The 24,399-nt window shown below is 38.3% G+C and overlaps 1 protein-coding gene across 2 annotated transcripts in view; it reads right to left on the bottom strand.

The window, feature by feature from the left end:
* Positions 1–22,000, bottom strand: part of LOC6651318 (formin-J) — a 35,809-nt gene extending 13,809 nt beyond the window's left edge. The window contains exon 1 of one of the 2 annotated variants that reach the window (XM_023180368.2): positions 21,968–22,000. In XM_023180368.2, the coding sequence (XP_023036136.1) occupies positions 21,968–21,991 (24 nt within the window). In that variant the 5' untranslated portion in view covers positions 21,992–22,000. Of the gene's footprint in view, positions 1–2,337; positions 2,662–21,967 lie in introns of those variants that run through there. The other variant, XM_002074073.4, reaches the window with a different exon arrangement.
* Between the last annotated feature and the right edge of the window lie 2,399 nt (positions 22,001–24,399).

Genomic DNA, 24,399 nt, shown 5'->3' with positions numbered 1-24,399 from the left:
AATCACCCGAGTCGTTCGCTGTCTGTGTGTGTGCCATGCCATTCCATGCTGGTCAGGCGCCAACTTCAAACTATTTGCCTTGTGGGCCACAAGCGAGAGAGACTCAGCTGCTAGCTGCCCGTTTTGCTGCCAGCGTCGCTGCTTGCTCAATTAAGTGAATTAAGTCTCGTGCCGGAATTTGCACCAACACCCCGTCATCTCTTTACCCCCCAGTCCGACTTCCGCGACCCGCCCAGAACCCGCCACGGTCAACGAAAATCCAAAAAAACCCCAAAGAACGCGAAGAGCCATAAAGAACAATTAAAAAAAAAAAGAAAAAAAATAGCCAGAACAAGGCAAAAATAATGATAACATGCCACAGAGTGTGTCATGTATAGCAGCATTTGATATGCCCTTTCGTTAGAAAAATATATTATAAACATTCGCTCTAAAAAAGAAACACAAACAAGAAAATATATTCGAAAGAACTTTCAGAAACTTATATGAATTGAAAGTACGATTATAAAGAAATTGAATTATCGTCTATAGCGATCCCTTTGGCATTAATGTTTGCTTAAATTTATTAAGTGTTTTCATTTATTAAACATCAAGCAAGCAAAAATTAAACCATAGAGAGATAAGAGATTATAGATGTTAAGTTCATTTATAAATTAAGATTAAAGTAGCAAATATCTTTGCATGACAATTCTTATTGAAAAGATATGGCAAGTTTTCTAAATGATCTTACCAAAATTTATTAGTTGTCTAACATTTTGATGACTGTATCTATTTGAACTTTGAACAAATTGTCAACAATTTGGCTATATCTACCTGAATTTTAATAAAGTCTTAACAATAAGGACTTGAAAATAGGGATTTATTGTTGAAAGGTTCGTTTTTAGCTACATTTGTTTCTTAAAATTTGTAGATTTAATTGAAGATTGTATTGAGAATATTATGCTTAGACTTTTTGCTAGTACTTTGCGATAAGTTTGAAGCGCAAATGAAAGAGAAAACCTAAAGAGCAACAAAAACGCCAACGTCGATGCTAAACAAAGTTTTGTTTGGTTTCGGATTTTATTTCTTTTTTTTTGTTGGTCTTTTCGTGGGGAATGGTGGATAAGGGAGGCGAGAGCAGCAGCAAAATGGCCAAGTGTTGTATGTAATTAATTAAACAGACAGACCCAAAGTCAGCTGTCTGTGGAGGTGGCTGCGACGTCCAATTGTTGCATTAGACGACGGCGACGGCGACAGAGACGACAGCGACGACTACGACGACGACGCCAACTGAACTAAGCCGGCAGCAGCGACGTCAGCGGCTATTTAGCATATTGCAAATGTGTGCCAATAGAGATGATGGAGACCTATTTCTCTTCTCCCTATCTTCTACACTATAACAACAACAACACCGTCCTTAGCCCCAAATGGTGAGTATTGGGAGGGTAGGTGGGGACTATTGGGGGGCCAAAAGGAGTCGCCGTCTGGGTGCAAGCACGTGCAACTTTTGCATTGTTTACATGTTATGCTGTTCTCTCTCTTTATGTTGTTCATGTTGCATGCACGGCGAGGCAAGAAGTGAGGGTGTATATATGTATGTGTATGTATGCATGTATATTATTATCCTGCTGCTGCATCTACTAACTTGGCTAGCTGCTGCTGTGGCTGTTGCTGTTGCTGCTAGTGCTTTTGGCTTTGGCAGCTGTTCAACATTGTTTACCCATATATATGCATGCATTTTCGCTCCGTCATTGCCCCAGCTACCCACCCACCCACACACACACACACATACAGAGACACATATGTGGTGTATATGGGGTAACCCACCCACGTATTAACATCTACGCATTCCGCTGTGAAACCACATGTTGAAGCTGAGTCTGAGACTTTACGCGCAATTTCTAAAGAAAGGTGAAAAGACCATACTCTGACAACACGCCAATAGGGAGAAAGGGTGGAGGAGATGGGTAGTAAGAAATGTATGTGAAAGAACTGCCTTATCAGTAGAGAATTGAGTTCAACTTGCCTCAAGTTCAAGTTGCTCCAATGATAACCTCACTCCAATCATTAAGAAGATTTCCGACTAAGGTAAAGAGCTATCCTTCACTTGAGATCATTTCATTATTGGAAATCTTTAAAAGGTAAATAACAACCTAAAAAAAGTAGTTCCATTTGGAACAAGGACACTACAATAAACTACCCTGTTTCTCTCTAACTCTCTTCTAAGAGCAGGTAGTTTTTTTTGTAAACTGTCCCAACCTGTTTTGCCCAATTGGTCACAAAACCAAAATCTCATCCAATCGATCGTTCATCCCCCTAAAATTTATTTCTATCTTATAGTAACTTTATCTAGGGACTTACCTCTGTGCACATTTTCGGCTGAGCCGTTCACAATGTTTATCCAAAAAAATGTAACTAATATAGCGCAAAAAAAATAATAATGATGATCTATCACACCGAGAAGTTTATCAAGTCGCTGTCAATTCAAATCTCTTGAGAAATCCTTGATTCTTATATGCACATATATTTATATATAAATATATATGTATGTTTACTGTTGCTTATTTGGCGGAGGGATTCAGCCAGATCCGGAGTTATCCGTATGGCCCAAAGTGGCGGTCTCACATTGAATATATGACATTATTTCTTTTATTTTTTGTTTGTTTTAAATTATAATTTTTATATTTCACTTTCAACAATATACGATGAATTTAATTATTTTTTTTTTTTTACTTTTGTTGTGCACTTTTGTTTCCTAAGATATTTGATAACGTTCTTTATTTAGTATTTTTTTGAATTACGCGCGCTGATTGTATTGAGATGGCCGTGTTTAACGTTTTTCTATTTGAGAAATTTACGTCAAAAATTTTCGTCGTTTGTCGACACCGAAAAAGAGCGAACGCAGAGCGTCATGAACCTCAATGTGCCATGCTAAAATCACAAATAAACTGGCCAGCGCTCAAGAAGCAAGCAGCAGGCTCTGGCTAAAGCAAAAGCGAACGAAACACAGATACACACACGCACACGAACATACACACACGAGCGCACATTTAGTAAATGCACCCCTGTATCTGAGCGTTCATATTTACGCGAGAGAGCGAGCGAGATAAAGAATATGCCGCCATCTTGCTCATACACATCGAGCACTTATGTAAAAAGCATTGAAATTGAACGAGTTTCTGGGGTAGAGAGAAGGGAAAATGACAGCGGCGGCAACAGAGACGACAACGAATACAATACTCTGGCATTGCCAGCTGTACCAGCCAGACCAGAGTTGCCAGTGGGAAAACATTTTCATTCGAAAAAACAGAGGAAAAAAAAAAACGAAATACAGAAATCGTACAGCGAAACGCTGTGTTTTGTGGCTGTTGTGTGTTGTGCAAACGAACGACCCCGTTTGTAGGAGTGGTGAGTGGTAGGCAGGCGGCATACCAGCTAGTAAGCAGCAGCAGCAGGCGGGTGGGAAATTCAAAATGTTTGCTAGCGTTGCCAGATAAACTGACCGTCCAAAAGACGTTAAACTTTCATATAGAAATCCATAGAAATTTCGGTAGTTCTCATAAAGAAAGTTCAGTAAAGTATAAAAGTGCAAAAACTTGCTTATGAAATTCTATCTAGAGATTGCAATGTAGACAAAATACACAGCCAAAAAGTAAAAAAACAAACAGAACGTGCTGAAATTGAGAATAAGTGTTATACAGAGTTTCAACACTTTTTTTTTGAAAGTCTATGTGATATCCCTTGAATGGAATTGAAAAACTCACAGAGAATTGGCACCAAAAAATGTAAAGAATAAAAGATTGTTATAAGAAAATATACAGAAAAATATATAAAATGTAAAAATTTTATATTCCATTAACAATTTAAGTAATTTTAATAGGGGGAAATCTATGTACATATATAAAGCATAATATTTAGTATGACTTCTCATTCCATTTCAATTATTATTCAGGACTACGAAAGTTCCTCATCTCAGCTTTACAATTCTAAATACCTAAGTATATATCTTTAAATGAGTTTTCTCTTTAAGTTAGATAAGTCTATGGGTCTCATTCTTAATTTTTAATACTCTTTTGCAATGTTTTGTCTTTTGTTATGTTTATAACATATGTATATCTTTAACTACTGTCTTTAAATGGATCAAGGGTTTTTGAAGCAAGGTTGAGTCATATATATTTTGAATTTCCCTATTTATGGAATTCTTGGAAAAAATGTCAGACCTAGAGACAGATTTACTTAACGATTACGATTGCAATTGTAAATATAGCCGTCGAAAAAACATATATAGACATGCCATCACATGGTAGCATTGTTCTTGGTTATAAAGTGAGTGCATTTCAGATATTGAAGTCAGCAGGAAGGTATCACATTCCTATTTAATAGATATCAGATATTATTCAATAGCAATTTGAAAAAAATATGGCAACCCTAAATGCCATTGGCGGCTAATACTGGCTGACTAACAGTCTATACACCAATACACCAACACACACTTGCGCGCATGTGTGTATGTGTCAGTCAGTCTCTTAGGTTGTCAGTTGGGTTTGTGTTCGCAACTGAACGTTCGTTCGTTCGTTTATATAAAAGGTACATTTCCACATGCGCCGAACCAACACACACAGATACACACACACACACATATATAGGGGTGGAATGGGGCTGTGTGTATCTCTGTGTTCAATTCTGTGGTATGTGCGAGCGAAGGCAACAACAAAGCAAACTGAAGCAAAATGACTGAAACGTTCGCTACGAAAACTAAAACTGAACTCGTACTACTCTGACTGTGGCTCTGACTCTGACTCTGACTCGGGCTCGGGCTCTGGCGGCGGCTATGGCTCTGGCTCTGGCTCTGGCTCTGGCTCTATGGCTATATGGTCTGCCTTTGTTCAACATTTTGTTTATTTCAGTTTTTCAGCGTATAGAGCGCTCCGCTCCATTCCGTTCCGTTCGTATCTGTATCTCAGATGTTGTTTTGGGCTCTATAAGAGTACGAGTACGAGTATATCTGCTTCTGCTTGGGCTTTGGGCACGTCGTCGTCGTCGTCGTCATCGTGCCAGGTACTTTTTGGTTGGGTTTTTCGTTGTTGTTTTTCTTCTTTTTTGTGTGTTGGAGACCGCTTTGTGTGCGCTCTGTGCTATTTTATGCGACGAACTAACTGACTGACTGTCAAGCAACTTGGGCTGTTGTAGTTGCTACTTTTTGGTAACCATGACGCAGCAACAGCAACATCGTAGTCGTCGGCGTCGCTGTGCGAATTTCGCCTTGAAACATTTTTGTTTCAGAGTGTTTCGCCCCGTTGCTGTGTTTTTGCCGTATTGCCCGTTTCTGTTTTTTTTTCTTTTCTGCCAGCAGCAGCAGCACTAGCACCAGCTTATCTTGTTGGCCCGAAAAAGTTGCATACATATGGCCAAAGAGCAATCGGCCAATCGGAAAATCAAAATGCGCGCCAAATTCTAATTCGCCAAGCGAATGATTTTTGATTGAAGGTCAGCGAGCCAAACGAAGACCAAATGAAGTCACAGCCCGACACAGGCTGTGGACAAACGCTAACTGACTGATTGTTTTTTGAAGTCGTTGCTGGCGCCGGAACTGAACCAATTTCTGCGGTATATTATTTTTGTTTTGTATCTGTTTTGGTATCTCTGGCTCTGAATGACTGCGTGCAGCAGCAGCACCAGCAGCAGCAGAAGAGTCGCCTTTGTTGTCATTTTTGTGTCGCCGCGTTGCCGTCGCTCTCACATGATGTCATTATATTTGCCAAGAATACGGGAATGATGGGGTTTGCAATATTTAAGCTCGAACCCCCCCAGCAAATTTGGCATAAAAGAAGGGCTTAATGGGTATTTTCGTTCAATTTCTTTTAGCAATCGGCGTATACGTAATATTTGGACTTGCAAGACAATTAAAAGCAATATTGTGTGAACACTTTCTTATGTCTGAGGTAGAGGTTGAAATATTATGAACTTATGGAGATTATCGTTAAGAATCTTGTAGATAATAGATTTATGCAGTAAAATAGATAATAGATTGTGGATTGGTAAGACAAATTAAGGTATAAAATTAAAGATATTAAAGAAAATATGAGGAAATAAAGGAAAAGTAGGATAACAGGGTGTTAGTTCATAGTTCTTGGAAAAACTTTTACTTTGCGTCTTAAGATAAGAAAGAAGTATAAAAAATTAAGAAACAAAATACAAGATATGATTTGATAAACAGATGGGGAGATACAAATGAAATAAGAAAAGAGTACACTAGTTAATAGTTCCTTTAAATAATTGAACCTCTTTCTGAAAGTGAACATGACATATAAAGATTTGACAGAAGTAGTGACAGGAAGAATAGTCAATAAAGACCCTCTATGACAATAATTTAACATTAAAAAGGAATAGAAATTGTCATTTTACCATTTAAGTCAGCTTCATTGAAAAGGTTTAATCACCTCTGATGTGAATGTTAATTTTTTGCAAGATATTTCTTTCTTGTGTTCCGCTGGGTATTTGAAAGGTCGAGGCCGATTTGAAACTGCTTTTGAAAGTTCTCTGCATATTTAGTTTCGGTTTTTGTTTATGTTTTATTTGTTTTGCAATCGGAGGTTTGTTGTGTTTAGTTCATTTCGTGACAAGGGGCGAGAAGTGCGAGAAAAAGTAAACTTTTCACGTGAGAGTAAAAGCTCTGTTGCGGCTGCTAATGCTGGTGCTGGGGCTGCTGCCGCTGTTGCTGCGGCCTGTTCCTGTTACAATGTCGTCGTCGTCGGCTGCGCTGTCAGCGATTTGAATATGTTATGATGTTGATGTTGTTGCATGTTCGTCGCCTCGCCAACTGGTTTTATTTTATTCTCTATTGCGTTTACTTCCGAGTTCAATGCAAGCGGCGTCGGCGTTGTCGTTGTCGTTGCCGTTGCCGTCGTTGTTTGGCGCAACGTTGCGCAACCGCCCACACGCGCTCTTTCCACACACGTACTCTAGACACACTCACACACACACACACACACACACACATATGTGAGGCTGCGTCGTGCAAATATTTTGCCAACATTCGCTATATTCGCACACACTCTCAAATGTATGTATGTTAGGATTTTGGGAAAACGCACCCGCACCCATATTGGAGGCAAGCCGCCCCCTTCCGCCTCATCTAAAGAACCACGAGCCCATGTTTCATGTCCCATTCCCATTATCATTGAGTTCTCATAGCTAGACTAGCCGCTTTTGCCGGCACTCTCAAATAGCACACATGTTGCTTCGTTTTTAGATTTAGAAGAGCTTTGACTCGGTGTGTGTGTGTGTGTATGAGAGTGTGTAATTTTTTGTAAAAATATGCGGACATTGGACCGTGCTAGGAGTTGCAATGTGCTCGAGGATCGTGTTGCACTAAAACAGGTGGCCAAGCGATGTTATTCGGTTATAGAAGCAATAGAATAGAAGAACTGGCCATGATTCATTATGATGATTACATACAGGTTGAGCAGTTAAGCAAAATAGCTTTTGTCCATGGGAACAGATGAACGGGCTTACAATAGGAGTAGACCAAAAACCTCAACAAAATAGTAGACAAACAGGGGCAGAAGACATAGACTCTTTTTTTTTGATAAGATTTTATGATCAATCATAATTGTTGGCGAATCTTTGAAAATACCGTTTATATTTTACAATATAATCCATTAAAATTAGGCACATTTCTTAGATAAATTTCACACTAATTTTTGTGTGAAAGAAGTATAATAATTAAATGGTTTTTCTATATTAAATGCATTGCCTAAAAGTTCCCAATATGGATTAAATTTGGTTTGTATAGTCTCCGAGATTTAGGAACATGGTTAAATTGACTTGATTGTTGATGCTGATTAATAATAAATACATTTTAAAGGGGTAGAAACGAAAGATAATTGAAAACATTAAAAATAAATTTATAATAAATCTTTAAAAATTTCGTCTTGATTTGAGGATTTTAAGAGAGAGAAAGTAAATTTTCTCTCAATTATAGAAGTAAATTCCCAATTCGTATGTGGGCATGTTCCCAATTTTAGCCATATATACAATATTTGTCATTTTTGGTATGACAATTTATGATTAACAAGCGGTTAATATCAAAGTAGGTCTTCTTATCTACATATACCTCCGTAAATATAATATTCCAAGAATGAAAATGGCAAACATCAGCTAGGTATTCCATGCCAAAATGATAAGCTAATGAATGCGATAATACACTTAGTGAGCAGCATATTGATTAGACTAGAACATTTTAAAGTCACTTAAAAAAGCGTTAAGCAAACGATCTTCAATTAAAATCAAATTCAAATTACAAGCAACGAAATTATCTATTTAATATGGATTTAACAAGTTGATAACTTTTACATAAAAACCCAACGAATTTCTCACATTCCCTCAATTAAACAATCAGTCAACAGGAGCAGCAACCTGCAACACACTCAAAACAGACAACCACAACATCAACAATTCTGATGACCCTGACCGGCAGTTAAATTGTATCTCCCTCATTGTATCTGTATCTCAAGAACGAGTCCAACAGACTGATAAGAACAGGAAGCAGTTCAGTTTCAGTTCAGTGTCTCAGTCACGGGACAACAACTATGGCCAAGAATAATACTCACAATTGTGAATCGAACCCATAGAGAACACGTTCGAGAGAGCGATCCCAATCGATCTTGCCATTCATTTCCGTTTTCTTTTTTATTATTTTTGCCTAGAGAGAGAGCGATACAAATTGAGAGAGAGAGGAAAAGTCGCCCAATCGGAACTGAGTGAGCAAAAAAATATTGCACCTGATTGCCTTGAAAACAAAAAAAACAAAAAAATAACAACAACAACAGACCGAAACTGCGAATCAAAATAAAAACAATGGAGCAAAAATGTTCACCATACAAAATTCAGTGATCAGCAGCAACGATCATCAGCGGCAGCAACAACAGCAACAACAACAACAATAAAGAATCTCCGTCTCCTGGCCTGAGCACAGCATGTTCTAAGCTCAGAGTAAGCGGCAGTGACGACGACGACGGCCACTTCCTACTCTTCGCCAAATAGTAGTGCTCTCAGCTGACGACGACAAGTTTTCAAAACTCAATTGCTGTGTGTTGCCTGAAAATTGCAGAGAAATTCCTTTGGCTTAATTAGCCTCTTTCGTTCGGGGCGAAAATATTTTCAAATGAGAAAACGCACCAGCAGGCTGCCGTCAAGAAAGCGGCACAACAGCAACAGCAGCAGCAACGACGACTACGTCGAAGACTACAACGTTGAAGTAGCTTGAAGATGAAAATAGAGAGACAGAGAGCGAGCGAGGAGGGCATATTGATGGTGGTGGAGTAGAGTCGAGAAGTATGGGGAGATGGAAACGTAAAGCAAAGTAAAGTAAAAAAACAACTCAAAGTCTCAGAGCCTCAGCTCAGCTTGGCTCAGCGCAGAGCACAAATGAAACCAGTTTAGTTCATTTCGTTTCGTTTCGTTCATTAATTCAAAATTTCCATTTGAAACTTTTTTCTTTTCTTTCTTTTTTTTTCTCCTCTTATTTTTGTGTTGTAGCTGTGTGAGCTCCGGTCCGCTCCGCTCTGGCTGCCAACCAACCACCAACCATTCCATTCGAAGTACGACCTCTCCTTTTACCCTACTCTTTCTTTCTCCCTTGCTCTCTCCCTGCCTCTGTGTCTTGCCCAACGTCATCGTCATAATCAGAGTTTTAACATTTTATGTACAGTGCGACTAGCAGTGAGGATAGCCTATAAGAGATTGTCCTTGTATTGAACATTATATGTAGAGACATGCGTTGAGGTCTCACTGTATTTACAGCACTACAAACCTCCCCCACCCACTCATACACTCACTCAGAAGTACATACGTTACGTACAACATAGACAGAGAGAGAGAGAGAGAGAGAGACAGAGAGAGCGAGGGCAGAGAGCTCGTTTTCGTTCGTTTGCTTCGTTTCGTGTGCTGTTCTCCCACAATCGCAACGCTTGACTCACACTGCTGTTGCCGTTGCTGTTGCTGCTGCTGGTGCTGCCTCTGTTATATACACATAACCTACAAAAATATATAGCTGGCTGTGGTACGGGTACGAAGTATCTTGTAGATACATACAAACGAGTATATATATTTATACCTATGTATACATATGAATGCGAGTGTGTGTGTGTGTGTGTATATGCGATACGATGCGCTGGCTGTCAGAGTTGTCGGATGGATGGTGTAGAGGTGGGGGCATAGGAGTGGGGGGCTGCCAGGCAGACAGGCGGCATAACATCAGCAGTACAAGTGCACAGGGTTACCAGGCATTCGACCAAATTACCAACGGCATTGAACTTTCAGTCAAAAAGGGTTACACAAGCAGAACCTTTGCATTATATTAAAAACGATTTTAATATTCTTAGCTAAATGTATAAACCTCAAACTCTAGCGGTGATTTTAGAATTTTAGATTCACATACATATCATGAATTTAATTTTCATATCTTTAAGTACGATTTTATATCTTTTGGTCATTTTTTTCTTATATATATTCTTGTTTCTTTGGTATTCATTTACAAGTACATATATCCTTTTCCACATTATTCCATCCTTTACATTCCTTTATTTCTATGGCCACTTGACAACCCTGTTTTTGCTTTAGTAGTATCGGGTTTTATATGTGTATGTACATGCGCTGACGCTGTCACGGCCTCTGCCTCGTTTCCTCTATGCCCGCTCTCTCTATCCATCGTCATTGTCGAACCAAACCACTCATACTCTCCTCGTCCTCATCCCCTCCCTCTCTCAACCGCTCTCTCTCTCTCTGGCTATCCTCCCTCCACACAGCTCATACTCGGTCGCTTGCCTTGCCTGGCCCGGCCCGGCCTGGCCTGGCCCTGCTTGCCTGACTGACTGACGTTCGCCTCGGCGCGTCGTATGTGGGAACAAAATAATACCTATAAAAAAAAATTCTTTTTCCCTCGGTTTTTTTTTGCCCCTGCCTGACTCTAGCTATATGGCTCTGGCTCTGGCTTTGGCTCTGGGTCTGGTACGGCAAAATAACGAAAAAACAAAAAAAAAAAAGAGAAAGACTTGTGGGTAGAAAACCAACAAAGTAAGACTATAAAGTACACCAGAGCGAGGGCCACAGCGTTGCTGATGGTGATGGTAATGGTGAGGGCTAGAGCAGCAGCGGCAAAAGCGAGGGCGGAGAAGGAACAAAAATTTAAGATACTTTGCCGCTGAAGCGAACCGGGCGCTGGATGCGATGCGAGATCTGTTGGCTCCGGCTCTGGCTGTTAGAAACATGTTGAAATGAAATTGCTGAACGGCGGCGGCAGCAGCAGCAGCAACGAGCGTCGAAACGACGCTGGGTTGAGTGTCAGATAGAGGTTGGTTGGGCCAGGGGGCGTAGAGCAAAGGGAATAAAGAGGGGGGGACCGTGCGTAATGGGCTCTCTGCTGCGGGGGTGGGCAAATGTTTGGCAGCATTTTTGTATTAAAATTTTATGCGATTGTGTGCGTGTGTGTGTGTGTGTGTCTGTGCGAGTCTTTTTTGTAGTCGTCGTCGCATCCGAGGAAACTTTTTGAACATGTTCGTTTTGGTGCCCGCCGCTCCGCTGCTGTTGTGCTAGTTACTCGAAATATCACTAAAAATGCTGCAGGTTCGGCACCGTGAATGTGAATGTGGAACGCGAATGAAGATGACTATTGGAGAACCGAGACAAAGATGGAGACGGAGACCGAGATGGTCGAAGGGGATTCCAATTCATCGGGCCCCAACCAGCTGTTGGCCTTGTGCTGTTAATGCTGTTGTTGATGTTGCTCTGTTCCTCGATGTGTTTTTTTGTATTTTTTGGTTGCTTCGCATTATTTTTGGAGACGGTCGACAGATCATCATCATCATCACTGTCCGGTACTCTCCGTCGACTCTCTGACTACTTTTGCGATTGAGCAAAACTTATCCAAACAACAAACGAGTAATAATAATAATAATAATGACTCCCCGACTCTGACTATGACTCTTGCTCTGACGTTGGCTATTTTCTGTTTTGTTTTCTTATTTTTTTTTTTGGCATATCTCGAGGCGATGAGCATAGCCGAACCATTGATAAATTAAATCAGGTGCAGTCCATAGACAAAGAAAATATGTTTCGCGTATCGCCATCGCCATCGCCATCACCGTCGACATCGACGGTCGTCGTTGTCTATTGTCTATGGCGCAATTGAGGTTGAACGAATTCTTTGAATGAAATCCTTGAATTTAACACTTTCGAAATTCGCTTGGAATTCAAACACGAGCGATATATAATTTTAGAAAGAAGTTTAATTAGTCATTTTAGCTGCTTGCAAAACTAACTGACATATCTAAGACTTGGCAATTTGATCTTCAAATGGTAATTTTAATTTACTTGAAACGTATTTTCATGATTTTATTACAAATTTATATATATAAACTTTCTAACCATTTTATTAGAAAATCAGCACTCTTATTTATTCTTAGCTATATTCTTTACAATTTGGCTCTTTATATATTTTAAAATATTGCTAATAATAAGATAAATGTTTAAATGTTAAATGTTTATAAAAGTTGAAAAATTGAAATGAAAGCCAAATAAATTAAGTAATTGAAGCTTCTAGGGATAATTTCAACAAGGTTAGAATTTCAGAATTTGAGCCCAAAAAAGTATGCTATAAAAATATAAAACGAAATAGAGGTGAAACCAAACTCAGTTTGAAATGAGTTTTATACCGTTATAGATAGAATTTAATTCTTTTATTTAAACAAATACATTTTCTTTAAGTTTATTACGTAAATTATTCTTCTAGTTTACTACTTTCAAAGTGTCCTTATGAAGGATCCTAGAATGAATTCAAATCTCTAATGGTGAAGATCAAGTGAAAGTTCTGTTAAGAGAAGACTCTTAACTATAGTTTCAATTTGAATAGAAATTCCACATTTATTATTCCCATTTCCATTGCTATTCAGTACCGTTTGGCAGTTTTATTTCCCTTGACGGATTAGAGTAGAAGAAAAAGCTGGTTTTTGTGTGTGTTTTTCGATTTCTCACCCACCCACAGCAGCTATCAAGGCAGCAGAAGATGCAGCTGCAACTGCTGCAACTTCAAAACTCGCAACCTCCTTCAATTTCATGCGCCGTTCTCAATTCGCATCGTTGTCCATGTCCGCGCCACTCGAAGGAAGAAATGCGATTGCCATTGCCGATTGAGGTTATAATGGATTTCGACAGTCCAAGTTACTCTGTGTGCTCCACGAAGTTGGAGCTGATGCTGACGTTGCAGTTGGCTTTGGCTGCACTGCAGCAGCGGTGCCAGCACCAATTCTCTCCCGGTGTGTGTGTGTGTGCATGTGTGTCTCTGTGTGTTTGCGAGTGTTTTACTTCTTCTCTTGGCAAGTTTGCTTTATGATTACGTTCGTTGTTCCTTTTACGGTTATTAGTTTAATTTGTTTGCTGCGGCGTTGGCGTTGCAGCATGCAACATGCTGCGATGAAACAAAAAAAAACAGAAGAAAAAAGAGGCATACAAACACACACATACACACACATACATTTATGGTCTTCCAACAAGTTCGAAATTCGCGACGACGACGACAACATTGCTGCGCTGCGCTGCTGCTAGGTTATGGCTGAAGGGGGGTGCGGGTGAGACATTGGTGCTTTGGCATTTGCATATGCAAAATATTTAGCCGAAAATCTCCGTCACCGAAGAGACTCACTCACATGTTGCATTCGCCTTTAATTTATGTATCTTAATCCGTGCTATGTGCTCGCCGTATACTCTCTGCCAGTGTCTCTGCCTCTGCCACGGCCTCTGCCTCTGCCTCTAAAGAGATACTTACTACACTCTAGGCCTAAAGATAGCGCCGTTATGTAGAGCTATCAATGTCAACTGACGACGAGAGGAGACTCAACTGGCAGACAGACAGATAGACAGGTAGAGTAGCCAAGTCATAGACTGGCACTGGCTTTTGGCTTACGCAGGGGTAGGAAGTTGAAGGTCGTTCATTCTCACACACACACACACACACACACACACACACACACTCGACGAGCTCATATTTATTTATTACTTTTTATGTTGTTTTAATGACGACGTCTACGCCAACGTCGACAGCGTCTGCTCTACTTCATCTGCCTTTTTCTCTACCCCTGCCGCTTGCCTTTGGCTCTGCCTTTGCCTCTGCTCTGCCACTTTTTGGTTTGTCCCGCGATTATTTCGGGTTATTAAACCAACCGCAGCCAGAGCAGCAGCAGCAGCAGCAGCAGCTACAATAACAACAACAACAACAAGCAACCAACCACTTGCAGTTTTTGAATTGCTGATTAATTTTATTGCTTGTTGTAATGATAAATTCATTTTTATTTTCGGTTTTTGTTTTGATCACTTGTTTCGCGCTTCGCAGTCATCGTCTCTTTCTATACCACGTGACTCTATGCTGGGGTCTGCCACTGGCACTACCCCAACCCCTCTGCTTGGGCTCTGGGTCTGCGGGGTTTACCTTTGCTTTGGTTTTTTGTTTTTTTTTTTTTGCTGCTGCCTTTTGGACAATGTCTGGGCATTGACGTGGACGTTGACGTTAACGCCGACTGCCATTGCCCACCCGCCCCGCTGTCTGTAGTATAATTTATTAATTGTACTCAGAATGTAGACGATGTTGGTGGTTACCTCTCTTGATTGTTTCTTTTTTTTTGTTTGCCTTCTTCTCGCATTTTTGGTTGGGTTCTTTGTTTTGATACGCGAATTCGTTAAACAGGTGTTTTGAGGTAAAAAAAAGGTAAAAGGGTTGTTGGATGGCCTCAAGAAATTGCAGCTTGTGGCAGTTGGAAACCAAGAAATCGAATAGTCCATAATGAATATTTTAGTTAAAAGCATTTATTTCTCCCTAACTATGAATATTGATTTAAGATATTGCAATGGACTTGTATTTGATGTAAGTATAAGCCGCTTTAAACTGAATGAAAATAACTATATCTGAACTTGTAATGACTATTTAAAAACGAAACATATGAATACATTTGGCATTCAAATCTATTTAAAAAAAAAAACCATATAAAACACTCTCAGCTGCCAACATTTTTGCGCTATTTCTGAGAAAGTTAAAACATTTGTGGAATTTGCACTAATAAAACGCGTCATACTGTTAGTCCGACGGGATTAAGTCATGATTATGTTATGATAAAAATACACATTAGGGTGAATTGAGATAGTTGGAAGACCTACCAAAGTAGTAAACCATAGAATTATAGTAGTTATATATTCTTATGGATCCGGGTTCGAATCCCTGGCTAGTGTATGGATGTAGTTTTCGTCTAACATAAGCCGAAGGCCTTAGTTGCCAGTGCTTGTAAAATATAGTTAGGTTGATAGTGCATATATTCTTATGCATCAGATGATATATAAGAAATCTCAACTTTAGCAATTTTGGTGTACTTAACAATTAAAAATTATGTTAATTGGTATTACCCACAAAAATATGTAACACTTTCGTTCTCAATTTAAGAAACGTGTTCAAGTTAAGTAGTACACAAATTTTGATTGCCATTTATTGGAGGGGCACACTTATTACGTATTGTTATACGTATAATGCTTAATGCATACATATACATATCTCCCTCATGTGTGTGTGTCTTGCCGCCTTGGTCTGGCTTTTGGTTTGACAATTTGAATGGGTTTTCTCACGCTAAGCAGCGCTGTCGCTGCCAAAGTCTCAGCCTCAGTCGACGTCGCAGCTAACGTTGGCTTTACTCTGGCGCCGGTTTGTCTTTTTATATTCATTCATGCCTTTTCTGCCCCGTTGATTGTTTTGTTTGCTTTTTCCCCCTCTCTCTCTCACTCTTACTAATTCATTTTATTTTTTTTTTTGTTTTTCATTCATACTACATACATCCGTGTATATATATATATTTATTTAGCTAATAATATAAGTCAAATCGAAATTATTTATGACACCCGGCATCATCGATGAATCGCCGGGCCTCCTAAACCAGATGGGAGTGTGTCTGTATATATGTATGCATGTCTGTCGTTTGGTTGTGTGTGTTTGGGTGTGTGGCGCTTTCGGTTTTGAATGCTATGTAAATGGATCTGTGAGATGATTTTATTTTATTTTTTATTGTTTCTATTATTTGCTATCGTCATAGTCAGATGAAATAATCATCGCGTGGGTAGTTGTTGATAGTAAAAAACAACACACACTACACACACGTATGAACATACATATCTGCATCTATGAGTGTGTCTCGTGTGTGCAAGTACTCGAAATAGTAAATATTTGGTTCTCATAAAACCTCAATGAACGCTGAATACTAACAGCTGATCTAATCTTTCACATCAGGTGGGCAAATGAAAGCTATTTATATTGTTTATAAACGTTTTGGCAAATAACAACAAAAAAAAGAGTCAACATATGACTAATGAAACTATTTCGTAAAGTATTTTTAAGAATTGGCAAGCTTTAATTGGAGATTGTTATTAATAAATGTTTTGTTAATGTCTATAAATACATTTAATAGTTTATTTTCAAATGCAAAAGGTTAAAGAACCTAAAATTTTGAAATATTCCAAAATAAAAACGTTTTCAATGCCAGTTTTCTGAATGATAAAACGCTTTGGACAACTTGTTATATTTATAAAAGGTTGCAATCCCAAGAATCAGATGAATACTTGGCCTGAATGGCCAATATCTTTAATTACAGCTTCTTCTTTTTGTTACCACTTTCTAAGGATCAAAAAGGGGTTGCAAGATCTTTAAAGGATCTCATACATCAGGGATTCACGTCATTTAGAAAACAGCTCTAATTATCTAATGATTATGAACGCTCTAAACAGAAATTTACCAAGAAACACTTACTTGACCAATATATCTTAAGGACAGGGAAGACTTTGAAATCAATTAACAAGAACATGTTTCATTCCAAGATCCATATATGTTTGCTTCTATTTGAAAAACTCAATTTCAATTCCTTTTTATTCATCTCAAATGCTTGACAAAGAGACAACCAAACTGAGTGAGAGATGGAGGGTAAAAAAGGATTAAGCAAAAAGTTGAAAAAGTATCTCAAAAGTCGGCATGACGGCGGCCGTCGCTGACGTCGGCATCGACATCGACATCGACAATTTTTCTCTCTTGATTAGAAACTGCAAAGCAAAACAAAAAACCGGAAAAAAGGGTTATGGTTTTTTTTTCGCTTTTTTTTTTGTATTTTTCATAGCTCTCTGCACATTTGCCGTGTGGGTGGGGGCGGGTGTATGTATGTGTGTGTGTGTCTGTGTTGGTATTTGCTTCTTAACTTTCGGCGATTTTTGTTGTTGTATGCGTTGTATTATTATTTTTATTGTCGCCGGCGACTGCGCTGCCAGAAACATTGTTTTTTTTTTTTCGCTTGGTGTTGTTGTTGCTGCTCTTTTAGCATTTTAAATTGACGTTTATTATGCGGCAGAGTCTGTTTTTTTTTCTTTCTTTTCCTTTTTGTTTTATTGTATTTTCCGTTTGTGTTTTTCGTGTACTCAAGTTGGTATCTCTGTTGCCGTTGGCGTCGATGTCGCTGCCGATGTTGGCGTTGCTGCTGACGTTGGCTTTGCTGTTGCTGTCGCAGTCGCTGCCGATGCCGCTGCCTCTGTCGCTGCTGCTCGTTTCTTTTAGTTTGTTTTGGTTTTTAATTTAATCGTTTTTGTGCCCCTGTTGCCTTGTCCTCCACTTCACTCCGGTTCTCTCCGTCTGTCTACTTATGTCTTTGTTGTTGTAGTTGTCGTTAAATGTGTTTAGCACGTGCTACTACTACTACTACGGCCTTTTGCTCTGTCTCCCATCTCACTCACTCACCCACTCTATATAGAAACACATACATATCGCACTCACTTAGTCGGCGTCAGGGGCTGCCTTTGCCTTTGCCTTTGGTTTTGTGCCCTTTTGTGTCTGGTTTGCTCTTGCTCTTGATGCTTATTAGCGAATGCCATTCAGTCACTTGCTCACAGTCAGTGAGTACTGACTCATTTCCTCTCCGTCCATTCACTCTCCATCCCTCCCTCCCCCTTTCATCTCATTCATTCATGACTCGCTTCGCTTCTCGTCTCTTCTTTGGCCATGGCATCGTCGCTTAGAAACAAGTGGCCAATAAATTATGGGGCTCAGGCCACAAGAAGAAGTCAACAGAGAACCAGAGAGCGAGCGTGAGCAGAGAGCCCATTATTATTATTTGCCCATTGAAGGCGTAATGGTAAAATACACATAAAACCGTTTCAATTTTATATGTATGTACGGGAATGTGTACGTGTGTAGGCGCACGTATCGACAGCAGCAGCAAAAAATTTTAGCATCTTTACCATGAGCAAGTCGACTTTGAAGTACCCACTAACAAAATTGATTCAAACCTTTTAAAGCATAAGATTTTTGATTCGCATAAGGAAATGTCTATAAGAGAATTATCATCAATAGAGAGAGAAAAGCAGTGAAATATACTAAATACACACATTTTCAATAATAAAATGATTATTAGATTTTATTTTTTTACTTAAAATATAAACCACATTGGGATCCAACTAGAATTTAGATTCACCTAGTTAAAGTCCTTGAGGCGTATCCTAAGCACCTTTAAAACTAATACTAGAATTTACATTTATCTTAGGTTAAATTTGGGTAATTTAGCTTCAGAAACAACTAACTTAATAAGCCAACTCAAACTATTAGTCGAAAACGGTCAGCTTAGGATTTCATCCGCCCCGTTGTCATTTATTTTAAAGATGCTAATATACCCTCTTTTTTATATCAATTTATAGCATAGAGGGTATTGAAAGGGTTTATGTTGCGGTGGTTGTGATTGTTTTCCTTTTTTATTTGATTTGAAAAAAACTGACCTAAGGTATGGCAGGACGCGATGTTAAGAGACGTTCGTTTTGCATGCGGGACAGTACAAATTGTTGTTAATGAAAATGAGTAGCTAAATTCCACCACCAGTTTCCTCTGAGCCCCACCAGCTCTCCCCCGCCCCTCGCACCCCACTCATGAGACGAGACGTGCGTATTTCGTTTGTTCCCTTGGCAAGCGCAAGTCATCATGGTCGTTATTGCTGCTGTTGTTGCTGTCCGTCACTGTGTCAAGGACAAGTGGATTCCTGCCGGATATTGTATGTATGTAAATATATTGTTTAATGGCCTAAGCAAATTTGTTCTACCAATCTTCTTGACGTAGGTCAATGTTAACAAGGGAACAACATCAATTCGAATGCAAAAATTACTCCAAATCAAAATTATGGAAGAATTCTTTATAGATGTTTTGCGAAACACTGAATAGAGTCATATATATACATAGATATTTATATTCTTCTTTCGATTGTGCTTCTTCTTAGAAGTACCATTATCATTTTTGTTCTTTTTCTTGGTCTCCAATATCAGAGAGACTGTTAGTAAGGCAAGAAAAGAGAAACCAAAATTCTTTTAGTCAAGTTTTACTGTAAAATGAAGTGAGCTGCTTGTTTTGGTGCTCTTTTTTTCACCGGCACTGTAGATATTTATATCTAATATTAGTATTATGATAGACAACCTAACTATATTTCACTATTAGTAGCAACTATGCTTTCTTTTTAGCCAAAAACTACATCTATGAACTAGCCTGAGATTCGAGCCACGATCCCTAAGACAACTTATCTAAAGAGAAATACATACATATACATATATGTACATATATCTGACTAATATGCAGAAATACAGCGAAATTTTATTGCAATATGAAAGATCCTTGAAATATTCTTGCATTTTCAATTTATTTTCTAATTGTTAACTAACATGAAAGCTTAAAGATCTTCAAAATAATAATAGTCAGCATAGAATTCATTGAAAATAAATTCAAAATCAAATTAGCAAATTCAAAATTTCAAAACATTTTAGAGCTTACAACGTACTTTATAGAGAAATTCAAGCTTCCCAAGAAATCCGCTAAAACTTTTCGTCATAGTTTCATGTTCCTCTAAGCATACGGGCATACATATGCTTTTTATTTTTCAAATTAATGAATTTTTATAAACAAGTGCTCAATCAATATTAAGTAAGCTTCAGAAACAACTGACTCAATAGGCCAACTTAAACTATTAGTCGAAAAAGGGGAGCTTAGGATTTTATCCGCCTCGTTGCATTTACATTTTTGTGATCAAGTTAATAGGAAAAAAGTTGTGCTTATCTAAAGTCAAAAAAGTTAAATTTTAAGGGGTGTTGTTATTATTTTGAGTGTAGTAATGAGTGTAGATGCTCATTAAAAATTAACTTGATTCATGACTTTTCACGTACAACTTTCTTGATATCTGGCATTTCAAGATATATTCTATATTTCATTTCAGAGATCCCTAATTGTTCATTTTGAGTAATTCTTATAAGTTTTTAGCATATTACGTAATATTAATCGTTTAGATCCAACTCATAATCTGCAATTGATTCTTAGAAATTCTAAAAATTATGAAATGAACTTTATGCAATATACAAAATACTCATTCATTTTGATAATAGATATTGATAAAGATTTTATGATATATTTTGATTTACAATTTAGATTGAATGCTGGAAACATATAAAACAGGTTAATGTTCTTGTTGTTTCTTTCCTTTGATAAAAACAAAAGGAAAATCTGTATAAATGAAATGTTTTCGAATGCATACATGGATGAAAATAGTGGGTCAAGTTTATATCATAGCATTTTTGATTAGAGGCAACAACTCATTCCGAAAAATTTTATGTCGTAGCAGTGCTTTCAACTTTCAGCAATTTGGGGCTGGCCTACATAGCCAGCACTTACGGCCCACATGGCCAGGCCCCTTGCTGTCGACACCCCCCTCGTTCGGCCCGACCTCGTCTCCCTTCAAGCATATGACATTTTTGCAGTTTTTGTTTTGCTCGCCAGTTTCTACAATGGCTCAGCGATTCCCCGTGCCCCACCCCTCGCCCTCGCCCCTCTTCACAATTCAACTTCTTCCTGCCACAGCAAAACTTTCATTTAATTGCTGTGAGCAATAAAGAGAAAAACAAAAAAAGAAAAAACATACATTTGCTTTTGTTTACTCTGCTTCGATTGTACGAATGAAGAGTGACAGAGAGGTTGGTGACGGGGGGGTGTAGAGAGAGAGAGAGAGACAGCGAGAGGGGGCTTGGCTGCAGAGTAGGTGCAGGCGCGTGCTGTGCGTGCCTACTACGACTACAGCAACAGCAGCAGCAACAATAGCAGCGACGTGATGGTGATGCGTGTCTTTGTCTTGTGCTGCCCCTCCACCTCTCTCTCTTTACCCACTCCACCACCATTCATCCATTCACCATTTCCATTCCCCAAATGGCTTTTCAATTGGTTTTTGCCGGTAGAGAGCAAAACATAAATGCGGCTAAAATACAAGAATCAAAACAAAACACACAAAAACCAAATTAAAAAAAAAAACAACAGAGACAAAGACAATAAACACAGAACTCTAACAGCTGTGGGTGAGTTTCAATTCGACACATATAAAGAATGATCATGATCATGAATCAAATATAGTCACATGAAGATTAATTTAGTTGAATTACCTTTCAATAATCATGATCAAGATGACAAAAAAAGTCAAAAGTTAAGAAATAGCAAATGAAATACCTTACCCTAAAGAAAAGGTGATCATCAAACGGATCATGATCATATAATTTTAAGCAAAAGAATTATCATAAAAGCATAATAAATAAACCTTCTTAAGCATCAGCTCAGCTAACCCTTAATGAAAAGTGATCATCAATAGGATCATGATCTTATAACGATCTTATATCTTATCCTCATATTAGCATTAGAAATAAACCTTCATATCTTAAGCATCAGCTCTAAATATTAAATGAAATACCTAACCCTAAAGGAAAAGAGATCATCAAACGGATCATGATCTTATATCTTATTATCATTAAAGCATTAGAAATAAACTTTCTTAAGCATCAGCTCTAAATCGATCACACGTAAACTGATCATTGAAATAGAATTTACAAATCAAAACTAAGAATTTCCATTACTTACATTGACTTCGGTCCACATTTTCATTGTTTTGCCAGAATTCGTAATTTTACTTATAGTTGGAGGTAATATTGTGGAATATGTTTTTGTGGGTGTGAGTGTGTTTTTTTCTTTTGGCGCCTTTTTTGCTTTTCTACCAATTGTCAATAGATTTCCACATGTTGGTTTAGCCCCCAAAATAATTGAAATATTTACTCAAAGAGTTCAGTGCAATTTAAAAATGCATCTTTTTACTTGAACTATTTTTCTTTCACTCAAACAACAACACACACACAATTTGATTTTGTTTCGTTTTGTTTTGAGGGACTTTTTCTTTTGTTGTGACGATGATGGAAAATTTACGTAGTTTTTGTGCTTTGGCTGTGGCTTTGGCCGCGCGCCGTTGGCGTCGTCGTCGGTTCGCTGTCGCTTGGTCTTGGTCTTGTTGTGCGAAGTGCAGAGTTCGTACTGAAAAACAGTTAATGGTGTTGGCGCTTTTTGGGCCATGAGCCACACAGCAGTCAGAGCCAAAGCCAGAGCCAGAGCCAGAGTTGCCTGCCGAATGCAATATAAACGATGAAAACTCGTTGTTTGAGCGACAACCCTGCCACATGCGCACACACAACATATTACATTCGTCTTGTTATTGTTGTTGCTGCTGCTGCTGCTGCTGCCCCTATGAGTTTTCCCATTTCGTATTTTCAGTTGCGCTGTGGAAAGCCGCCAAGCCAGGCCAAGCGAGGCAGCCTGACTGGCCACAAAAACCCTAAAACCCAAACCCAAACCCGAACCCAAAACTCAATTCGATGTTGGAGCCTAATGGGCGAAATGAAACCCTTCCCTACAGCTTTTACCCTGGCCCCCTTTTTTCGTTCTCCTCCCACTGTCTCTCTCTCTCTCTCTCTGTGTTTGCTTCTATGCCAATCGACAGTTTAAACTATTTTAGTGCATGACAAACAAAGGCGGCGAAGCGGCTTGGTTAAGTCGTTTTCGTCGTTTCATAAATTCGATATTGTTGATTGCCTGCTAACGGTTCTAATCGAATTGTTATCGATATTTGGCTGGGTATCTTAGCTAGCAAAACGATTTGTTATTGCAATTTTAAGATCATTTAACATCAATTCATTTAAACTCGGTCCGCTTCTTGCTAGAAAATTAAACAAAACTAATTTTACATTTACAGGTAACGGGAATGATATAAATTTAAATTTACATGGAACAGGAATGATACAAATTTAAAGCTTGTGAGTTGCCTAATTTTAAAATGTTTAACAATATTTTCATCAGCAATTAATATAATGGATATCTATCCATATATATTTCAACTATTTTATGGAGATTTTATTGCTTTTAATTCAAGGATATAATGCATAATACTTTATGTAGACATGGTATATATAAATCGGTTTAAGAAAATCTGTAATTAGATATCTAAGCAACAAACTAAATACAATATAATATTGCAAGGAGTTTAATACTTTTATAATATAGAATTTAGAAAATTCATAATTAAATTTTATAAGAAATCAATTGAATAAAATTGAATATTGCAAGCAATTTAAATTTATATAGTTTTAAAATTTCTTAATTTGAATTTCAAAATATTTAAATTTAAATAAACAAAATAAGTTTAACTTTTAAAGATGGTCAAATTTCTAAGATAAAATAATCAGTAATATAATATATTACCCAAATAAAACTGGCTATATAACCCCAATGGTAGATCAAAAGATCAGTTTCTTGAGCTTGAAACTCTAATAAAAATTTGTAAAAATTTAGTAATTTTTTAAAATATTGTTTAAAAATAATTTTACGATACATAAAACAAAAAAAATTGAAAGAGATAATAATTTCAACAATAAAAAATAAATGGAGTTAAAAACTTGGAGTTATCTGTAATAATATTCAATAATAAGATATGTAGTTCTAATCAGTTTTCGGTTCATACAACCAATACCTGATCTTGAGTTTTTTGAAAGTCAACCAAGTCAGGTGCTTCAGAGTTTAGAGCCTTTATGCATATATTTCTACTATCATTCAACGATGTTGTTGTTGTCGTCGTTCTTGTTGTTGTTGTTGGCGCTGTGAACGTAATCAGCATCGACGACAGTCACCATGGAACTTTGTTGAGGACTGAAGCAACCATATAGTCGAACGACCTTTTGCTGACTGATAAAATTGGGTGGCTGGTGGTGAGTTTTGGGGGGGACCCAGCGGCTGTCGGTTGTCGGTTGACGACTGGCGTCGGCTTAGTCGTTACAAATACAGACATACAAACACACATACAGACACACACACATACATCCACTCAAACATACACACACAAATCTATTCCCTGCACAAGCCAACTCCCGCTCCGCCCCGTAAGAGACCATCGAATGACTGCTGATTGCTTTGCCTGGCTGACGTGATGGCATTGCACACACACACACACACACATACACACATGTATTTGT

This window comes from Drosophila willistoni, chromosome 3R (assembly GCF_018902025.1).
Source record: "Drosophila willistoni isolate 14030-0811.24 chromosome 3R, UCI_dwil_1.1, whole genome shotgun sequence".
Lineage (NCBI taxonomy): Eukaryota > Metazoa > Arthropoda > Insecta > Diptera > Drosophilidae > Drosophila > Drosophila willistoni.
The sequence above is the reverse complement of the archived record's forward strand: the minus strand, read 5'-3'. Positions and strand labels throughout refer to the sequence as shown.